At 47.2% G+C, this 17611-nt stretch overlaps 1 protein-coding gene across 10 annotated transcripts in view; it reads left to right on the forward strand.

The window, feature by feature from the left end:
* Positions 1-17611, forward strand: part of MAP4K4 (mitogen-activated protein kinase kinase kinase kinase 4) — a 642366-nt gene that overhangs the window by 515953 nt on the left and 108802 nt on the right. For all 10 annotated transcript variants that reach the window (XM_078658041.1, XM_078658045.1, XM_078658037.1 and 7 more), the window contains 2 exons: positions 15222-15373; positions 16206-16306. In XM_078658041.1, coding sequence (XP_078514167.1) covers positions 15222-15373; positions 16206-16306 — 253 coding nt within the window. The remainder of the gene's footprint in view (positions 1-15221; positions 15374-16205; positions 16307-17611) is intronic.

Genomic DNA, 17611 nt, shown 5'->3' on the forward strand with positions numbered 1-17611 from the left:
GTGGCCGCACAGCAGTACGTCGTCTGGATGGACAGCATGTAGGCGTACAGTACCCTTTAATTCTAGGCCCTGTTGTCTCACAGAGCTACCTCCTCTGTGCGAAAATCAGTAAGTATTGCAAAAGATGGATTAGAACAACTACCAGAAGTTTGTGGGAGTGCCCTCTTAAACACATTGCACAGTAGTCGTGTAGTCCCAGGGGACTCAGTCTTCACCCCCAAATGGTTGGATCAGCAATGCCACATATACTATAGCTGTAAAGTTCCCTCCAGCAATACGTTGCCCATTTGCCTGTTGGCTTACCAGTTTGACGATCAGAGAGACAAATGTCCTACCCTCTCGAGCAGTTTTCAGTCCGAGTCCTGATTCTGCTCAGCACGTTTCTGCTCTCGCCGTCTTTGATGCAATTTCTTCAGAAAGTCTTGTGCGGCTTTCGGAGTAGGAAGGATCGTGGAGTGGCCATCATGAGTCACCTTCAGCCGAACTGGATAGAGCATAGCGTGCTCCACACCCAGCTCCCGCAGTTTCTTTTTAGCCGGATTGAACTCTTTGCGCGCTAGGTGAACTGTCAGTGAAGTCCGGGTAGAACTCCAGCGCGTTACCATGATAATTTATTTGCTGCTTCTCGCGGGCCATCCTCAAAATCACATCACGGTCTCTATAATTAAGAAGGCGGGCGATGATTGGTCGCGGAGGCGCGCCTGGTTTTCGTCTCGGGGCCAGGGATCTGTGGGCGCGCTCCGCCAGAAACATTGAGGAAAGATGTTCTGTGCCAAAGATGTTGCGGATTAGTTCCTCCACGTAGGTTTCCATCGTCCCCGTGTTTGTGGATTCTGGAATACCCGCGATCCTGATGTTATTACGGCGAGACCACGCCTCCAAATCTTCCGCTTTAATTTTTATAGCATCCAAGAGTTTTTCCATTTCCGCGCATTTCTTAGTTGTAGCATGCGACTCATCCTCCACTGCAGATATCCGGGTTTCCGCTTCGAGTCTTTCCCCATGTTTATCTAATTTCACCGCCATGCTGTCGACTCTTTGGATAATGGTGTGTAACTTTCCGTTTATATCTTGTCAGCTTTTTTTTTTAATGGCTTTTAGCTTTGCCGCAATGCTGTTGGGCGCCACTGTTTCGCCATCAGGTTCAGTATCGGATTGTGCAGTTGCTCCCATAGTGTGCTTATTTGCTACAAACGTGAGCTTGGCCTGTTGCTTATCCGGTTTTCCCATTTTGCCCGCGTAGTGGTGCCACCAGCACGGAGAGGGAGAACAGAAGCGTCCACCTCAATAGAATGTATATTGAAGTAAGGTAAACACACTCTGGCCCCTACCCTCCACTGTTTGCTAGTCTGAAACCTCCAATGATCAACAATCAATCAATCAATCATAACACTTGTATAGCGCGCTACTCACCCGGGGGGGTCTCAAGGCGCTTGGGGGAAGGGGTCCGCTACTGCTCGAACAGCCAGGTCTTGAGTTGTCTCCTGAAGGCGAGATGCTCCTGGGTCAGTCGAAGGTGGATGGGGAGGGAGTTCCATGTTTTGGCCGCCAGGTGCACACGTGGAGTCCAGGATATGGGCGACTCCACACACGCAGCCGTGTGTGACAGCAATTAGGGCACCCACTCCACAGAGGCAAGGCACACGACACCCTGAGGGTCCAAGCAGCAAAGGCAAACCACCATCCAAGTGTTAGCTCCTCATATGTATCTGCACTGAACGGCACAAGCGCTCAAAGTGGGGCCCCTCCACTTGGCAATAACAACTAATGCGGGCCGCTCCCTCCGCCAGTATTAGGGGGATAGATGAAATTAACTACACCGCTCACAGTCCCAGATGCTGCAGCCACACCGATGGACGATCCGCCGCACACACACCACCTCAGCCTTCCAGCCACTACCATATAAGTGCCCGGGCAGGAGCAATCCAGACAATGCAGGGCAGCACAGCGCAGACACATTGCCCCAGTTCAGGGCAACATCTTCAGCAAAGTTTACTTGTATGAGGAACGCCACTTTATAAGGAGACCTTACCGGCACTTGAAGCAGGGAGCACGCATTATTGCTTATGGCAGAAGCAGGTCCACGCCGTGTCAGATACGATGGGAACGGCCGCCGTGAGAAGCAGCTGCCACTCTACATTGCATTCTCGCAGCTCCTCCTGTAAGCGATGAACGCCGCTGCAAACCTGCCCACATCTCGGGCCTCCAAGGATTCATACAGCGCCAGTGCCCATGCGGTCGAGATCAGGGACACGCCGCCGCACCGACACTGAAAGCACCTATTCAGAGGCATTCCCTGCCAGGCACGGCGCAACAGGACTAACAATGCAGGCAGGCACCGACCTTCCGCCACATATGCCACAAGTATCTGCAATCAAAGGGAGATCTGCAGTTAGGCCACCATCGCCGCTGCAGCCGCCATTTTGTATGGAGGAACCGTTTGAAATCGGCACACTGTCACTCCCACCGATGTCCAATCCGCTATATGCCTCCCTGGCGCCGTAGGTCATCCTAATCACATGCTCCAGTTCAGGAGCAACACAGCACACTGCCATTATACTCGATACTGCTGCGTCCTGCCCACAGCGCTGGCTCGCAATGTTGCTGGTGCCCCCACGCTGCACTGTACCGCCTTATCACCTCCCGCGAGGATCACAGATTTTCTGCTACTCACTGTTGGGGCTGAATGCTGTGATCGCCACCATCGCCGGCGGCCGAGAGCAGCTCCTTAACACTGCGGCACGGCTGTGATCTAGGGAGCCGCCATTTTGCGCGCCTCTGGCTTACCACGTCCTCGGAGCTATCTTCCGGCAAGGCTCTGCCCCTGCAGTCAGCGATGTCACTTTCCCTCGTAGCTCTGGCTACTACGATGGTCCCGTGTGCTGGAGTTGATTATCTTCAGGGCTGAAGCTAATATGCTGTCAGCTGAGCGCACCGATCCTCCGTGACTCGGGCTGCCGCCATGTTGCGCTTCCATGATCCTGGGACGCCAGGCAGCCGCTCGTGATTTCTCCGCCACATTAACCGCTTCAGGACTCCTACGTCGCTCAGTTTATTGGCAAGTCGTTCCGATGTACATGTCTGCCAATTTTACTCGGCTGCAATTCCGAGTTTTTCGACGATAGCTGCACCTGTCCGGCGGGGCTGTCTCAACCGGCAGCCATTCCTCTGTGCGCCCTCTTATTCCCCCTCGCGTTTCCAATGGTTTTATGTTTGTAAGTCTATTAATGTCATTGTTTCTGCAAAGTGCTATTTCTCCAATCTGGGTTGCAGTGTCTGTGTGAGATGATTAAGTAGGGTAGCATAAGAATCTCCCAGAGCCCTTAATCCTTTTGCTCTTATAGAAGAAACAGGTTGACGGTTAGTTAGTGGTGAATACGAATCATTTGGGTTGGACTAAATGTAGTTCTAACCATATAGTTGGAAAATAGTGAGAAACGAGAAGTGAAATAAATTAAAACAATGCTAAGAATATCTGGCGAGCGGTTGTAAGGGTTAGACTAAATGGGTAGTCTGAGACTTAATATAGATGTAACTGATGTGTCTGGACTAAAGCTAGGGTTACAGTGTGCACTGGGTTAGTGTCAGGTGACAGTTGTTTTTTGGTTAGGATGAGAGACCGTGTTGCAGAATGGTATAGGATTGAGATTATGAATAAAAGGGGTTAACCTTCGCATTTAAGTATGAGCTGAAATAAACTCAAATCAAGTGATTTGAATTAAGGTCCATTACAATGGGAATTAGCAATTTAGAAACATTTTCAAAGCAAACTATTGATCTGAAAGAGACTGTTCGTTATAGATTCCTTACCTTAGAATTACCCCCAGGTGTCAGACTGGATCCGGAGAATTTTTTCTCAGCAGTACCCCTGCATGTCGGTCGACTCCGAGTTCAGCGTCGTGCTCGCCAGATGATGTCAAGGTGTCTATATAGATGCTGCCTCTGTGCGCTGACATTTTCTTTTTCCGCGACCACCTAGCGCAGATCCGGAGAGAGCTTGCCCCTTAAACTTTTTTGACTTGTCGATGTCTTTTTCGAGTCTTTGACTCCTGGTACGTGAGGAATGATACATCGTCGGACCGGCTTAAGCCTTGTGACTCCTGTCACAAAACTCATGTCTGTGACGGATCTACAGCTCGTGTGCCTCTGGTGCCTGGAGTGTGACCACGACCCGACTGTCAGGCCATGAGCCTGAAGTCTTTGCTGGAGCGGTCCCGAAAGCTTTTGGAGGCCCCGCAGTCGGGTCCGTGTTGCTCCTGGTCTCGCTCGAGTGGGAGGTCTCGATCAGTCGCGGAGCCATCACACCTCGTCCAAGTCTTCGCACTCCTCGGGTAAGTCGAAGCATAAGAAGAAGGCGAAGAAGCACCATCGTTCTTCGCCTTCCCCCCGTAGGTCGGCTGACGCTCTAAGCCTCGGTCTCCAGTTCCTGACCCAGGGACGACTCCGCACCTCCATCTGTATCCGGGAGCTGGGCGTTCCCTGCCCCGCTTCGTACGTTCTACGAAGCCTTTCACCGTAAGTTTGGGCAGCCCGACTCCGCTCCGCGGGCCCAGCAGAGCCGGTTGGGGGCCCTAGGCCTTCGATGCCGGTGGTTCCTGCACCGGACGGCCCCTGTGGATCCAGGTCTGGATTCGGATAGACGCCGGTCGACCTCACTCACCTTTCCCGGTGACAACTCCCCCGGCGCTGACGGTGCCCCCGGCCGACACCGTCCGCATCTTCATCCCCGAGATGGACCCGGAGCTGGACTGACGTTGAACCGGACCCCGGAGGGTACTTTTGTTCCCTTGTTTATCCCAGGTGTTCCATATTTCCCGAGGGTGGTGATGAGGACTGGGAGTGGTCGCTGGACCCGTTGGCGGACCAGCTGGAAGAACCGGACTGGAGAGAGGAATTGGATGACACCAGTGGCCTGGATACCTCCCCAGACCATGGCATGCTTTGTCCCCCTACCGTGGCTACAGAGGAGGGAGCGTCCTATGCTGTGGTGATGAGAAGGGCAGCTGAGGCCCTGGGACTGCAGCTCCCTTCGGTGGTGGTCGGACTAATCTCCTGACGGAGGTGCTTCATCCGGCAGCGACTTCATCTGAGCCCCTTTCCCCGTTCAGTGAAGCGCTCGCTGATGTCCTTCTGGACTCCTGGTCCAAGCCCAGCACAGTGGCTCCTGTGGAACTATCGTCCAGCACCGCCGACCCTGTTTTCCTCACGCAACACTCTTCCCCAGAGAGCTTGGTGGTCCAAACCTCTTCATCTAAGGGTGTATTCCCTTCTGCTCCCCCAGATAGGGAATCCAAGAGGCTACATTATCTTGGGAAGCGCATATTCTCTTCCTCCAGCTTGGCATAGCGGTCCGTGAATACCGCATGCCTCTTGGGCCGATACTCCTATACCATCTGGGATATGGTTGCGCAGGTGCTGCCTCAGTGCCTGGAGGAGGACTTGTCCGTTTTCTCCCAAGCAGTGGCGGATGGGGGAGACTCAGCCAAATTCTCGATTTGTTGTGGACTGGATACCACTGACTCACTTGTCAGAACGATTGTCACGTCGATAGCCCTTCGGCGCTACGCCTGGTTGAGGATGTCTGGCTTTTTGGTGACAAGGCAGACTTGGTGCAGGATCACTTTAAGGATTCTCGAGCTACGGCCAGGTCCTTGGACCTCACAGCGACGAACCGTCCACCTCAGTATGCTTTTCGCCACTTTCATGGCTATGGAAGGGGCACCCCAACACGTCCAACCCAGATCAGCCACCGGTTCACACAAACTATCCAGTTTCAGCGTGGCTGTGGGGCCCAGCGACGAGGGTCTGGGAGGCCAGCTGGCAAACCAGTCCAGTCCACTCTTCCCACCCCTGCAGTCACCTCCAAACCTTCCTAGTCCGACCTTCCAGGGCCATCAGAAGCTAGTGGGTGACAGAATTCTCCATCATCTCCCCCACTGCCAAACCATCATGGACAGGTGGGCTTTGCAAATAGTCCGAAGGGGCTACTCCCTCCCCTTCTAGACTAACCCTCTCTTCATGCCACCGTCTTTCGATTGCAAGTCAGAGCATCATTTGGCACTTCTCTGCCAGGGAGTTTTGGCTCTCTTTGCCAAGGGAGCTCTGGAGAGGGTTCCTATGCCAGAAGTAAGTTGTGGTTGTTATTCCTGCTACTTTCTGGTGCCCAAGAAGGAAAAAGGCCCGAGTCCTGTTCTAGGCCCCTCAACTGCTTCCTCCCGAAGGAAAAGTTCAAAATGCTAACCCTGGATCAGGTCTTATCTGCTCTCGACCCTGGAGAGCAGGATGGTGGTGTTGGACTTGCATGGACGCCATTTTTCACATCCTCGTCCTGCTAGCCCACAGGCGCTACTTGGGATTCACGGTAGGCCACAAGCATTTTCAATTCGCTGTACTCCCCTTTGGCCTTACCAGTGCCTCTCTGGTGTTCATGAAAGTGATGGCGGTGGTCGCAGCTCATCTGCGCAGATTAGGGGTTCCAGTCTACCCCATCGCGGCGACTGGCTGTTGATGGCAGGCTCGCTCCAGGATGTCGTCTCCCACCTCAAGCCTACGGCAGACATCCAGCACTTGCTGGGGTTCACTATCAACGTGCTAAAGTCACACTGACCCCCTCTCAAACGCTCCCTTTCATCTGGGCAGTTTTGGACACATTGCAGTTTCGGGCCTATCCTCCCGAGCAGTGAGTCTAGGATATTCGGGCTATGATACCGAGGTTTCAGCCTCTATCCTGTTTTTCAGTGAGAATGACCCTGAGGCTGCTGAGCCTCATGGCCTCTTGCATCCTGCTGGTGGATCATGCCAGATGGCATATGTGGGCTCTGCGGTGAGACATGAAGTTCCAGTGGGTGCAGCACCAGGGCAAACTTTCCAACTACGTCCATATCTCGGAGGGGACTGCTTATCAACTGCAGTGGTGGCTAACGAACCACGCTTGGGTCCACGATATATCCTTCCCCAACCTAACCTTACAGTGGTGACAGATGCGTCACTCTTGGGATAGGGTGGCCATCTGGGAGTGGCGTAGATCAGAGGCGTCTGGTCTCCGCCTGGAACATCTGGGCATGACCCTGGTGGTTCAACACTTGGCAGGTTCTCTGACCACCAGGGCGGACAAACTCAGCCGCGAGTGCCTGGTGGATCACAAATTTTGTCTTCACTCAGAGGTGGTGCAAGGTCTCTTTCAGTGGTGGGGAGAGCCGTGGTTATATCTGTACGCCAACGAAGAGAACGCGCAATGTCAGCAATTCTGCGTTTTGGAATTTCCAAGGCGGTACTCGCTCGGCGACGCTTTTCGTCACAAGCAGAACTGTGACCTCCTGTAGGCCTTTCCGCCTGTCCCACTTCTGCCCAGAGTGCTGAAGATCAAGCGTGACCGGGCTCAAGTCATTCTTATGGCTTCGAACTGCACACGAAGAGTCTGGTAACCAGAGCTCCTCAGCATGGCCATCGATTCTCCCCTCAGACTGCCTCTTTGGCCGGATTTTCTGTCGCAGCAACAGGGTGGAGGGTTCTTCACCGAACCTATCCAGCCTCCACATCCTTGTGTGGAGATTGAGCGGCAACAGTTGACAGCTTTTGACCTTCCTCCTGAAGTCTGTAACATTACCTTAGCATCCTGGCGTCCCCCCACTAAGACGGTATACGCCTGTTGATGGAATACGTTTGTGGCATGGTGCACAGCAAAGGCTGTGGATTCCCTTTCTCCCCCTCTTTCTGAGATCCTATTGTACATACTTTCTTTGGCCCGGCAGGGCTCTGCCCTGGGCACTCCTAAGGGCTATCTTTCAGCCATCTCTGCTTTCCTTCGGCTTCCAGAACAGCTATCTTTGTTCAAGACCCCTATTGTACAGAAAGTCCTCAAGGGCATTACTCATCTCTTTCCTCCTTCTCCTTTCGTAATGCCACAGTGGGACTTAAACCTGGTCTTAACCTACCTTATATGCGCTCCCTTCGAGCCTTTTCACAACTGTCCTCTCAGGCTCCTCACACTGAAGACAGCCTTCCTTGTTGCCATCACCTCTGTAAGCACCAAGCTCTAAGCTCTTTCTTCAAAGCCCCCTTTCTGCTCTGTGCATCCTGACAAAGTGGTGCTTAGGACAAGGCCTTTGTTCCTTCCCAAAGTGGTAATGCCCTTTCTCATTGGACAAATCATTACTTTGCCCACCTTTTTCCCACCTCTGCACCCTTCCAAGGAGGAGGAGAGACTCCACTGTCTGGACCCCAAGCTGCGCTGTCTTTCTACCTTGATCGCACAAAAGATTTCCGGGTGGACGATCAACTCTTCGTTGGTTATGTGGGTGCCAAGAACGGTCGGGCCGTTCAAAAGTGGACCATCTCTAGATGGGTTGTCCTTTGTATAAAAAGCTGCTACGGTTTGGCAAAGAAGGAACCTTCAGTGGGGCTCCGTACTCATTCTACCAGAGCTACAGCGGCCACCACTACTCCTGCTTGTGGCGTTCCACTCCTTGACATCGGTCAGGCAGCCATGTGAGCATCCTTCCACACGTTCACTAGACATTACTGCCTGGACAGCCCATTCTGGAGTGACCGTTCTTTTTCCTGTTCTGTCCTCCAGGACTTTCTGGTGTGAACTTAGTTCGCAGACCCTCCTCTGGGGTTGATATTGCTGGGATACCTATTCTAAGGTAAGGAATCTAGAACAGTCTATTTCAGATGAACAAATTACTTACCTTCAGGAGGGACGTATCTGTAAAAGACCTGTTTGTTATAGTTTTCTTACTGCTCCACCCATCCTCCCCGCTCTGCGAACTGACTTTTAGGGACAGGGACTCCCTTGCAGGGCCCTGGTTTGGTGCACCAGTGGTCAGTGTCTTGCATGACTGCGGTTCTGGTGTGAAAAGTCATGTCAGGTCTGACGTCAGCACGCAGGGGCGACGTCTAAATAGATACAGCAACATCATCCTGGCAAGCACGACGCCGACCTCTGACGCGGATTCGACCAATGCCACCTACCTACGCTCAGGGGTAGTGCTGAGAAAAAATTCTCCGGATCCAGTCTGACACCTGGGGGTAATTCTAAGGTAAGGAACCTATAACTAACATATGTCTTACAGATGCATCGTTACCAAAGGAAAGTAACTTGTTTATTAAAACTATCCTCATTTGTCACTACTGCATTCAGATTCTTTCCTAAGATGATCCCTCTATTAAGTACATCCTGCTCCTGGTTTTCTCCCTTGGATAAATCCAACTTTTAACATTGGTAGTAATTAATTGAACTCACTTGCATTTATATAAGCAAGTTTTAAAAGAACAAAATATAAGTCAAAAATGTATAAAAACAATAGATTCTATTAAGAAAGAATGTGCAAGACTGATAGCTGACAAATTATTGGGATAAACCACTGAAGGATGTTAGAACGAAAATGGAAACCGTATGTCTGGATTTATTCTGTATATTATTTTAACATGATAATTAACAGCTATAAGACTTAAGTATTATACAGAAGGTGCAAAAGGAGTATTAATAATGTAAATCTTCTTTTGTACGCAGATGTTTCTTAACACTTGCTCGAGCACATTGACTAACCTTATTTACACCACAACAAAGTATTACACAAGCATCTTTAATTGTTATGGTCCCTTCATTTACAAAAATAGACACTTGCTACTTTCCACACAAGAGCCACTATAAAGGCAAACTATAAGAAGGTTTACAGATTTCATGTTATACCACATCAAAACCACACTCGGGAGACCACAAAGATTTTGCTGTTGATGGAGGAGACACAAATACTTTTTTTAACCTTCCCATAAAGCTATCAAAAACTTGATCAAAGGACCTGAATAAAACATAACGTGCAGACCTCCAGTTTAGATTCTTTTGTTTCTGCCATTGGGTTCTGAGGTGCATGAAGAGACCTCCTGAGAGGTTGTTAGTTACACGTTGCAAAAACATCTTGGGATTGTCGTAAGTTGACAGGGAAATAACTAATTGGTGCTTGAGCAAGGAATCGTTTTTAGGTCTCACCGAGGCAGCGCGCATGCGTTGCTCTAGGAGATGACCTTTAGAAATCGGTCATCTCCTTTTCAAGCACACTCGTGCTTGTGGTGGCATCCACCTAGCGGGAGCGAGCAGCGGCGCTCCGACCATATGTTTCTAATTAGCATGGCTGCTCGCTGCAGCTCCTGCTTCCGCTAGGGCTAATCTAGCACAAGCAGGATCCACATGATGCTGCTGCAGTTGAAGAGCAGGTCCTCTACGACGCACATGAAGACTGGAGCCATGGGTCCGAGGCACCCAGCAGCAGCCCCCTCCTCAGAGCCGTGCTGCCCGCCCTTGCCTTCGCCGAGGGCTCATGCCGCACTCCGCGCTGTGCTCTGTGTGCTCTGGGAAAGGGCAGGGAGCTGCAAGTAGACGGGGTCAGGGCTCACACAAATTCTGCTTTCATTGTGTTTCCTGGGCTGGCTACATCGCCTGGCAATCATTGTCAGCAGCTGCAGTCCCTCTGCACAGCCAGGCGCTTCCAAAACAGCCTTGTGTGCTTCTAGGAGGCTTACCCAAATCTCTGCTAAGCCACGCTAGTGCGAGCTCTATATTCCAATTACATTTTATCCCCTCTGCCACACGCCCAGACAATAGCCACGCGCTCCATTCGAGGAAGGAAAGCAGCACCGTTTATCCTGTCTCACAGACTAATATTTGAACATTGCGCGCTCCTTTCTCATTTTGTTTATTCCGCTGAGATGGAACGGTGCTAACCGACCTGCATTACAACATCCGCCCACAGCTCCAACAATAAAGGGTAAATCAATGTAATTACAGCTGTGGTGCAAAGAACAGCAACACCAGTTCATTTGAGACCCTAAAATTCGCAGCGAGACTCTCTGACGTCACTTTTCTGGGTTTTAATTAGATCCTGCGCTCGGATAAAAGTCCACTCAAGAAAGACGGTTGCAGGCTGGAGTTAATTTCTTGGTAAAATAAAAATGTCACAATTCTACTATAATTCTGCTCAAGAAACATGCCTCTGTGCTCTAATCTAACACCTCAAGCAGTGTGTTTCCACACTGGAGTTCGTGGGCATTGACACCTCATCCCTATCCTCGGGGGCAAAACCAGGCTGCGGCCCTGCCCTTCTGGGAGGCAAGTGGCAGAACAACTGCAACACTGGCAGTGCATAAGCCATCTTTGGGCATTCACCTGTGCAAGAAACTCATGTGGTCCACGTAGGGGAACAGCAAGAGCCCATCTGATATATTTAAAGCCTCACGAGAGTCAAGTCACCTTGGATATAAGATCTTTTTCTTTGTATGTCTATGCCTGCAAGTGTATGCATACATGTGTAAATATGTTCTTGCAGGTGTTTAAAGGTGGTAACATGACTTCATATCACAAGGGCAGGCAGTTTGCAGTTCTGGCCTGCCATTGAGTAAAGTGTATTTCGGGAGTTGTAGTCCTGCTTCCCGCCATCTGGACGAACACATGATGACTGGTTAAAAAACAGAAAGCGCAATTTTGGATAAGTGATATTTGGTCACCATATGTGATTGTGCAAGTGTTTATTTGTTCATGTAGGTGCACGTGGGTCCAGTTGTTTACATGTTTGTGCTGGTTGACTTGCCACTGAAGGTTGATATGTCTTTGCAGGTGGCTATTAATATGTGCGGTTTATGCAGGATTTTATGTGCAAACATAATCCGTAGGGAAACTAGGATGGAGGAACCTGCTACTAAGGCTCAGCAATGGGACCTTACTGCTTACTTCCCTACCCCCAAAAGACACAAAGTAAATACGTTTTATACACATAACCATATTTCCTCAATGTAGAAAGTTTTTTAAATTATTTTATAGGTAAAGGGTTTTCCTTAGACAGGGACTGATTCACAAGGGTAAATTGCCCTTTTGTGTAAGTTTACAACTTTTTTGCTATTCACAAATTAATAGTAAGTTTACAGCTACGGAGAGTCCGCAGTCGGGTGGAGAACTCTGCACATAAAAAGATAGCCCTGTCTTATATTTTTATGTGCAGAGTTCTCCACCCTGACTGCAAAATCGCTGCAGTTGCAGCCTGCCAAGTAACACGCATCAGGCTTTAGACTAATGCATTTTAGTGTGGTGGTCCGCATCACTGCACTAAAATGCATAAGTCACGGATTTATATCGCTTCCTGACACTATTGGCACTGCGTGGCGCAAACCAAGACAGATGTTAGAGCGCACTTCATTAACGTAAAGCAGCGCAAGCCTGGTGTGTGCAGTACACACACTGTGTGCTGCCTGTCCACAGCCTCCTGCATACAAATTAGAAAGCATTGCAACCAACTTTTGCTAAATTTGAGTGGGAGTACTCTGCAACCGCTATAACACCCACCTAAATTCCTTTCTCTGAGGTGAAATAATGTTAGACGAGTGTTGCGTGCGACATAAACAGGCAACGCTTTTCCTACTGCGAGTGGAGGACTTGTATTTTGCATGATGAAGTATTTTGGTAAAAATTTAAAACATTTAACAGTACTCGCGGTGGCTCTTTTAAAAACTAACATCAAACGTTATTTAACCATCTTGCTATTAAATCCAGTGTATTTTCCTCCTATCAAGAAATTACATTATCCTAAGCTTAAAAAAACGCAGCTACCATAGTTGGTAATGTGAAGATGGCCACCACATTGGTTTCTGATTGCACTCTTCGCTCCACTTTGGGAAAGCTAATTGGCTACTACATGTATATAAACTTACTGCCAATTTGTTCTTTTTAAAAAGATGGGTGGCAATGATTTTATATTGGGATTCTGGATGCAAGTGGGAATCTGTTAATGACAGTCTTTCGTCGGTTTCCTTGATTCAGTGGTGTGTAACAGGCATTGGACCATGCAGCTGCATTTTGGAGACCTTTTGTCTACATGTGAGGAGAGTTGGAACTAATCCAGAGACAAGCAGAGCCTACAGAAGCAAAACATGGGGGGACAGAAGAAAAACAAGCATTTGCATAACCAAAAGGTCTCGCCCTTGGGACCTGCTGCATAACTATATATTTATAAGGTCCCAAAGGTGAAACCTATTGGCTATGCCAATGCTTGTTTGTCCTGGAGTGTTGTCTGTGAAAGTTACATCAGGACTATTTTTAAGTTCTAGGAAAGAGGTTCTCATAGGGATCAAATACTCTGTATAGGCTATCCTCTGAAAACATCGGAGTATTATAGGATAGTCACAAAGGCTATGTGGGATATCACAAACATATATAGTTACAATGTTGGGGCAGTAAGATGGAATGGTTTGATTTCTTTTTTTTAATAAACAACTTTTTTGAGTTTTGTTGTTGCAGAACAGGTGGGAAAAGTACACCAATCAATAAGTCTCCATAATCTGAGAACAAATGAGTAAAAGCACAGCTATCACACTTATCCCAGTGTCCATAGGACCGCCAGTCAGATAGAGCTCCTGAATCTTTAGAGCAACCAGTCCATGCCCGCTTACCCCCACCGTTAACTCCAAATCTTGTGATATTTGGCAAGGCAGCCTCTGGCCTCATACATCGGTTTCTCTTGTTGGGCGCACTAGTCTACTCCTTGCTGCCATTGAGGGATTATTGGTGGCGCTGCGGACTTCGAAAGGCCGGCTATATCCCTTTTGACAACCATGGTGGCCGTGTCCAGCAAGGCCCTATCCGCTCTTGTACCCCCAGCCATGCCCAACACTGCCAGTAACAGTAATGTCGGGGAAAGAGCCCAGTACTGTGGAGAGCTCGGGAAACACCACCTCCCAGAATCTTTGAATGAGTCATTTCCAGACCATGTAATAAAGATTTGGGAGGTTTGTGAGCATCTGAAACATCTAGAATGAGACGGGAGGCCTGCTTTGTGCAGACAGTCTAGAGTGAGATCTGCACAGCGAAGATAATGTTTGGATCAGTGTTAGCCTAGAGGAGATCATAATGACCCTAGGTGCCATCAGGGCGTCTCTCCAATCATTGTTTTTCAGAGGGCCAACCCACTCCTCCCACTTCCTTCGAAGGGAAGCAATAGAATCCGTGTACGATTGATTTGGGAGACCCCTCCCTTACCAAGGGCACCTAGTGTAATCTTGGCCTCAAGGGGGCTAAATTCTAGATTTTTTTTACATTTTATTTTTAATAACTGGGTTAGATGATTACCCTCCTAGTCGACTTATAATCACAAGGAAAATCATTCACCCCCATTCCTTCAGCCGGGCAGGTATTTGGATCCCCCGGATTGGTAATAGGATTGTATCACCTGCATTAATAATAGGAAGTAAGTAGTCTTGTCATAAGGACACAAACCTTCACCCATGCAAAAGGGCATGTTTCATCACTGCCTGCCGCCTAGTCAGGGTTGCAAGTGTGTAAGAAATCTATAATTATTGAAAGGGTATCATCCTTATTTGGTCAGAGACCTACCAGTTACAACTGTGTAGAGGTGAGTAGCATGAATTTTGTTCATAGACCCCTAAAACAACATGGATAAAAGCTGTACTATAGGTAGGTGAATTCATGACTATTTTCTGCATGTTGAGTAGCTCAAAATTTCCGAAGCATTTGTCGGGAAACTAGGCGCAATAATTATTTTCATTTCTAACCACTACATTGGCTGTGTATTATAGTAAAGGAAATAGACAACACTTGTGGTTGTTGTTTCTAATGCCTGTAGCAGGAACAGAAACAATGTATTAAGGGGCGGTAGCATTGATGCAACTCCTTATGGTTGTCACTCTTGTATGACAATAAATTTCATCTAAATCCACAGAAAAAAAGTATTTTGCCTGTAAGTGCATTTACTGGTAACTAGGATTTAAATGGTGGTCAAACTCCAATAACCTTAATCCTCATCAAATCCATGGTACTCCAGTCCCCCCACATGCCACACTGGTGATGTAAATGGTGTGTATTTCAAAAAGCAAAGTGAATTTTGATTATTAACTATGTGAGCTAAGCTTTTAGTTATTTTTTTCAAAATAGCAAGTGACTCTTGTCGTATCTACGTTTGTCTCTGAACCCTTGAAAAAAGGAAAACTCAGTTCCTTCAACACATGCCTACTCTCCCACATGCTTTTTAGGATTGATTGGTTTTCATAAAGCACTGCTGTTTTAGGAACAGATGAAGCTTTGAGACCTCTTGTTCATGCTCATTTACTAAATACTAGATCTTTTGTGTTTCTTTTAAATTCTAACTTTTAAGAACTAATTTGTAAAAATTACACATGCCTCACTAATGACCCTTTTTTTTTCTTTCATTTCAAATTAGCAATATAGAGCCCCGGCTACTGTGGGAAAGAGTTGAAAAGCTTGTACCCAGGCCAGGCAGTGGAAGCTCCTCTGGGTCAAGCAACTCCGGATCGCAGCCAGGATCGCACCCTGGTTCTCAAAGCGGATCCGGGGAACGGTTCAGAGTGAGATGTGAGAATTATTTGATTTATCCTCAAGTTAATTTATTTTTAATTCACCAGTGATGCAAATATAAAAGTAAATAGCTTAATGCAAATGTGTAGGAGCAAGTTCCCATTTGAACACTGTTATCACAGCAGTCCTTGTTTTCGCCTCTTGTTTTTCTTATTTGTAATAGTCTATCCAAAATTCTTCTTTTTTGGTATGCAGTGTTATGGTATGCAGTGTTATGGTGTGGTTGACTGTAAAATAATAGTAACAGTACTGTTCCCTCCTGGGAATAGTGTCAAACAGGTGCTGAACTACACAGTTGGTAAGTTAGACTGAACTTCTTTGGCAACTCGGATCAACTCACCAGTTGTGTAGAGCAGCAGCTCAGTTGACATTACCCCGAGGAGATATTGATCCCAATTCTTTCCTCTCCCTCAAACAACCACTGTTTCTTTAATACTTTTTCTTTTGACAACAGCTGTGATAGCAGCATTGTACAAACAGTACATGCTTTTTAGTCTTCCAATACTTTTTGGCTTTAAATAAAATTGGTTGTGATGCAAGCATGGCAGCCACTCAATGCTAGCTTTCTGATAGCCGAGTGGACAGCAGAAATGGTAGGCCATGATAGCACAATAAATACATTCATATTGTTGAATATTTGAGGTATTGCCCGAGATCTGCCTTCCTCTGTCCATTCATAATATGTTAAAGACTTTCATTATCAAAGTAGAAAGAAAGTGGTTAATTTTCTGACATGCCATAAACGACTCCCGATTGAATTTGGAAAAAATGTATGTATCATTTTAAACCGTTCTATTTATCTTCATTGCAACATCTGGATATTTTGTAGCATCCTCTAAGTCGGAAGGTTCACCATCCCAACGTCATGAGAATGCAACCAAAAAGTCAGAAGAGAAGAAAGAAATCTTCAGACCCATCAAATCTGCTGCGGTAAGATTATATGGCTATATTTCAACTTGTATTATATAGTTCTCCTTTTAACCACGAGTAGCATGAAATTCAGAACAAGAAGCCATTAAAGTTGCATTGGTAATTATAATGGGCTGCTTATCTACTCTATCTTGTCTTTGTGTGCTATTGCTATAGTTGTTGATTGCAATTCCTAAGCTATTAACAGCTTTAAAAATTCCTTTTAAATCTTGATAGTCAATTGCTTTTTTTGTTTTTTTTAACCGAACATCTTTCACTACTGGACCTTTGGCGCCTTCAAATCACGAATGCTCTGATGAATGTTCTAGGGAGATGTGGTAAGCGGTGCTCTCATTTATGATACAATATTTGAGTTATTGAAAAAAAATTGTATTGGTCATACTTATCTCATCAGATTGCAGAACCTGTCTTTGCCTTATCTGAGATGCCATGACCATGTGATGCTAACATAGCACTCATTTCTATTAACGGATGGGAAAAAATTAATGTTGGTTTTTCACATCTAATGAAACAATTGCTGCTAATATAATACACTGCCCGTACTGTGTTGTGATGATTTGTTGTGTGGCACTATTTTCATTTTTTTTTTTTTTACCATAGCAAATTTGGACATGGTTGTCTCACTTTCTTAGATAGCAGACATTTTTGCACTGGAACTAACAAGTCAAAATATCAACCATAGATGTGCATCGTAATAACTTCCAGACGCATGTGCTGTGCATTATCCAGTGGGTTGGTTTGGAAATGTTTATTTACAAAGTTTTTCCCATAGGACTTTATCCAAGTGTAGCATTAGGACTATTTATAATATTGACCGTAAGCCCACAATGCTCCCTAGCGTAGCCTACATTTTAGATTCTTTTTTTTCAGCTAGTGCGTTCAAAGGTGCTTTAAGAGAGCTCTCAAACATTTGCTGAGAGGAAATCCGGATAAATTATCAAAAGCGTGATTGGAGTTGATGCTGGATTGTGAATTCAGGTTTTCAATGGATCTTCAACATAGTCAGGGACTGGTAAATATTACAATGGACGAAACTCCTCAACTCCATTTTGTAGAAAGAGCATGATCTTCAAGTTTTCCCTCAATTGTCAATGAACGTTCTCAATGACGAATGCCTGGTATGCATTTTCTGTCTTCCTATAAAGCATAAGTTGACGGACTGTAATGCTTGGTCTCTTTTCAAGCCAAAAACTCAAGTTCACAGGGCTACGGTATTGCTGGCACACTAGGGCCAAAGTTGACATGTTGGGGGGGAAGTCCAATTTTGGGAGGTAGAAAAAAGGTAGTCAGTCGAGGTGGGATATG

The sequence above is a fragment of the Lissotriton helveticus genome, chromosome 8, assembly GCF_964261635.1.
Source record: "Lissotriton helveticus chromosome 8, aLisHel1.1, whole genome shotgun sequence".
Taxonomy (NCBI): domain Eukaryota; kingdom Metazoa; phylum Chordata; class Amphibia; order Caudata; family Salamandridae; genus Lissotriton; species Lissotriton helveticus.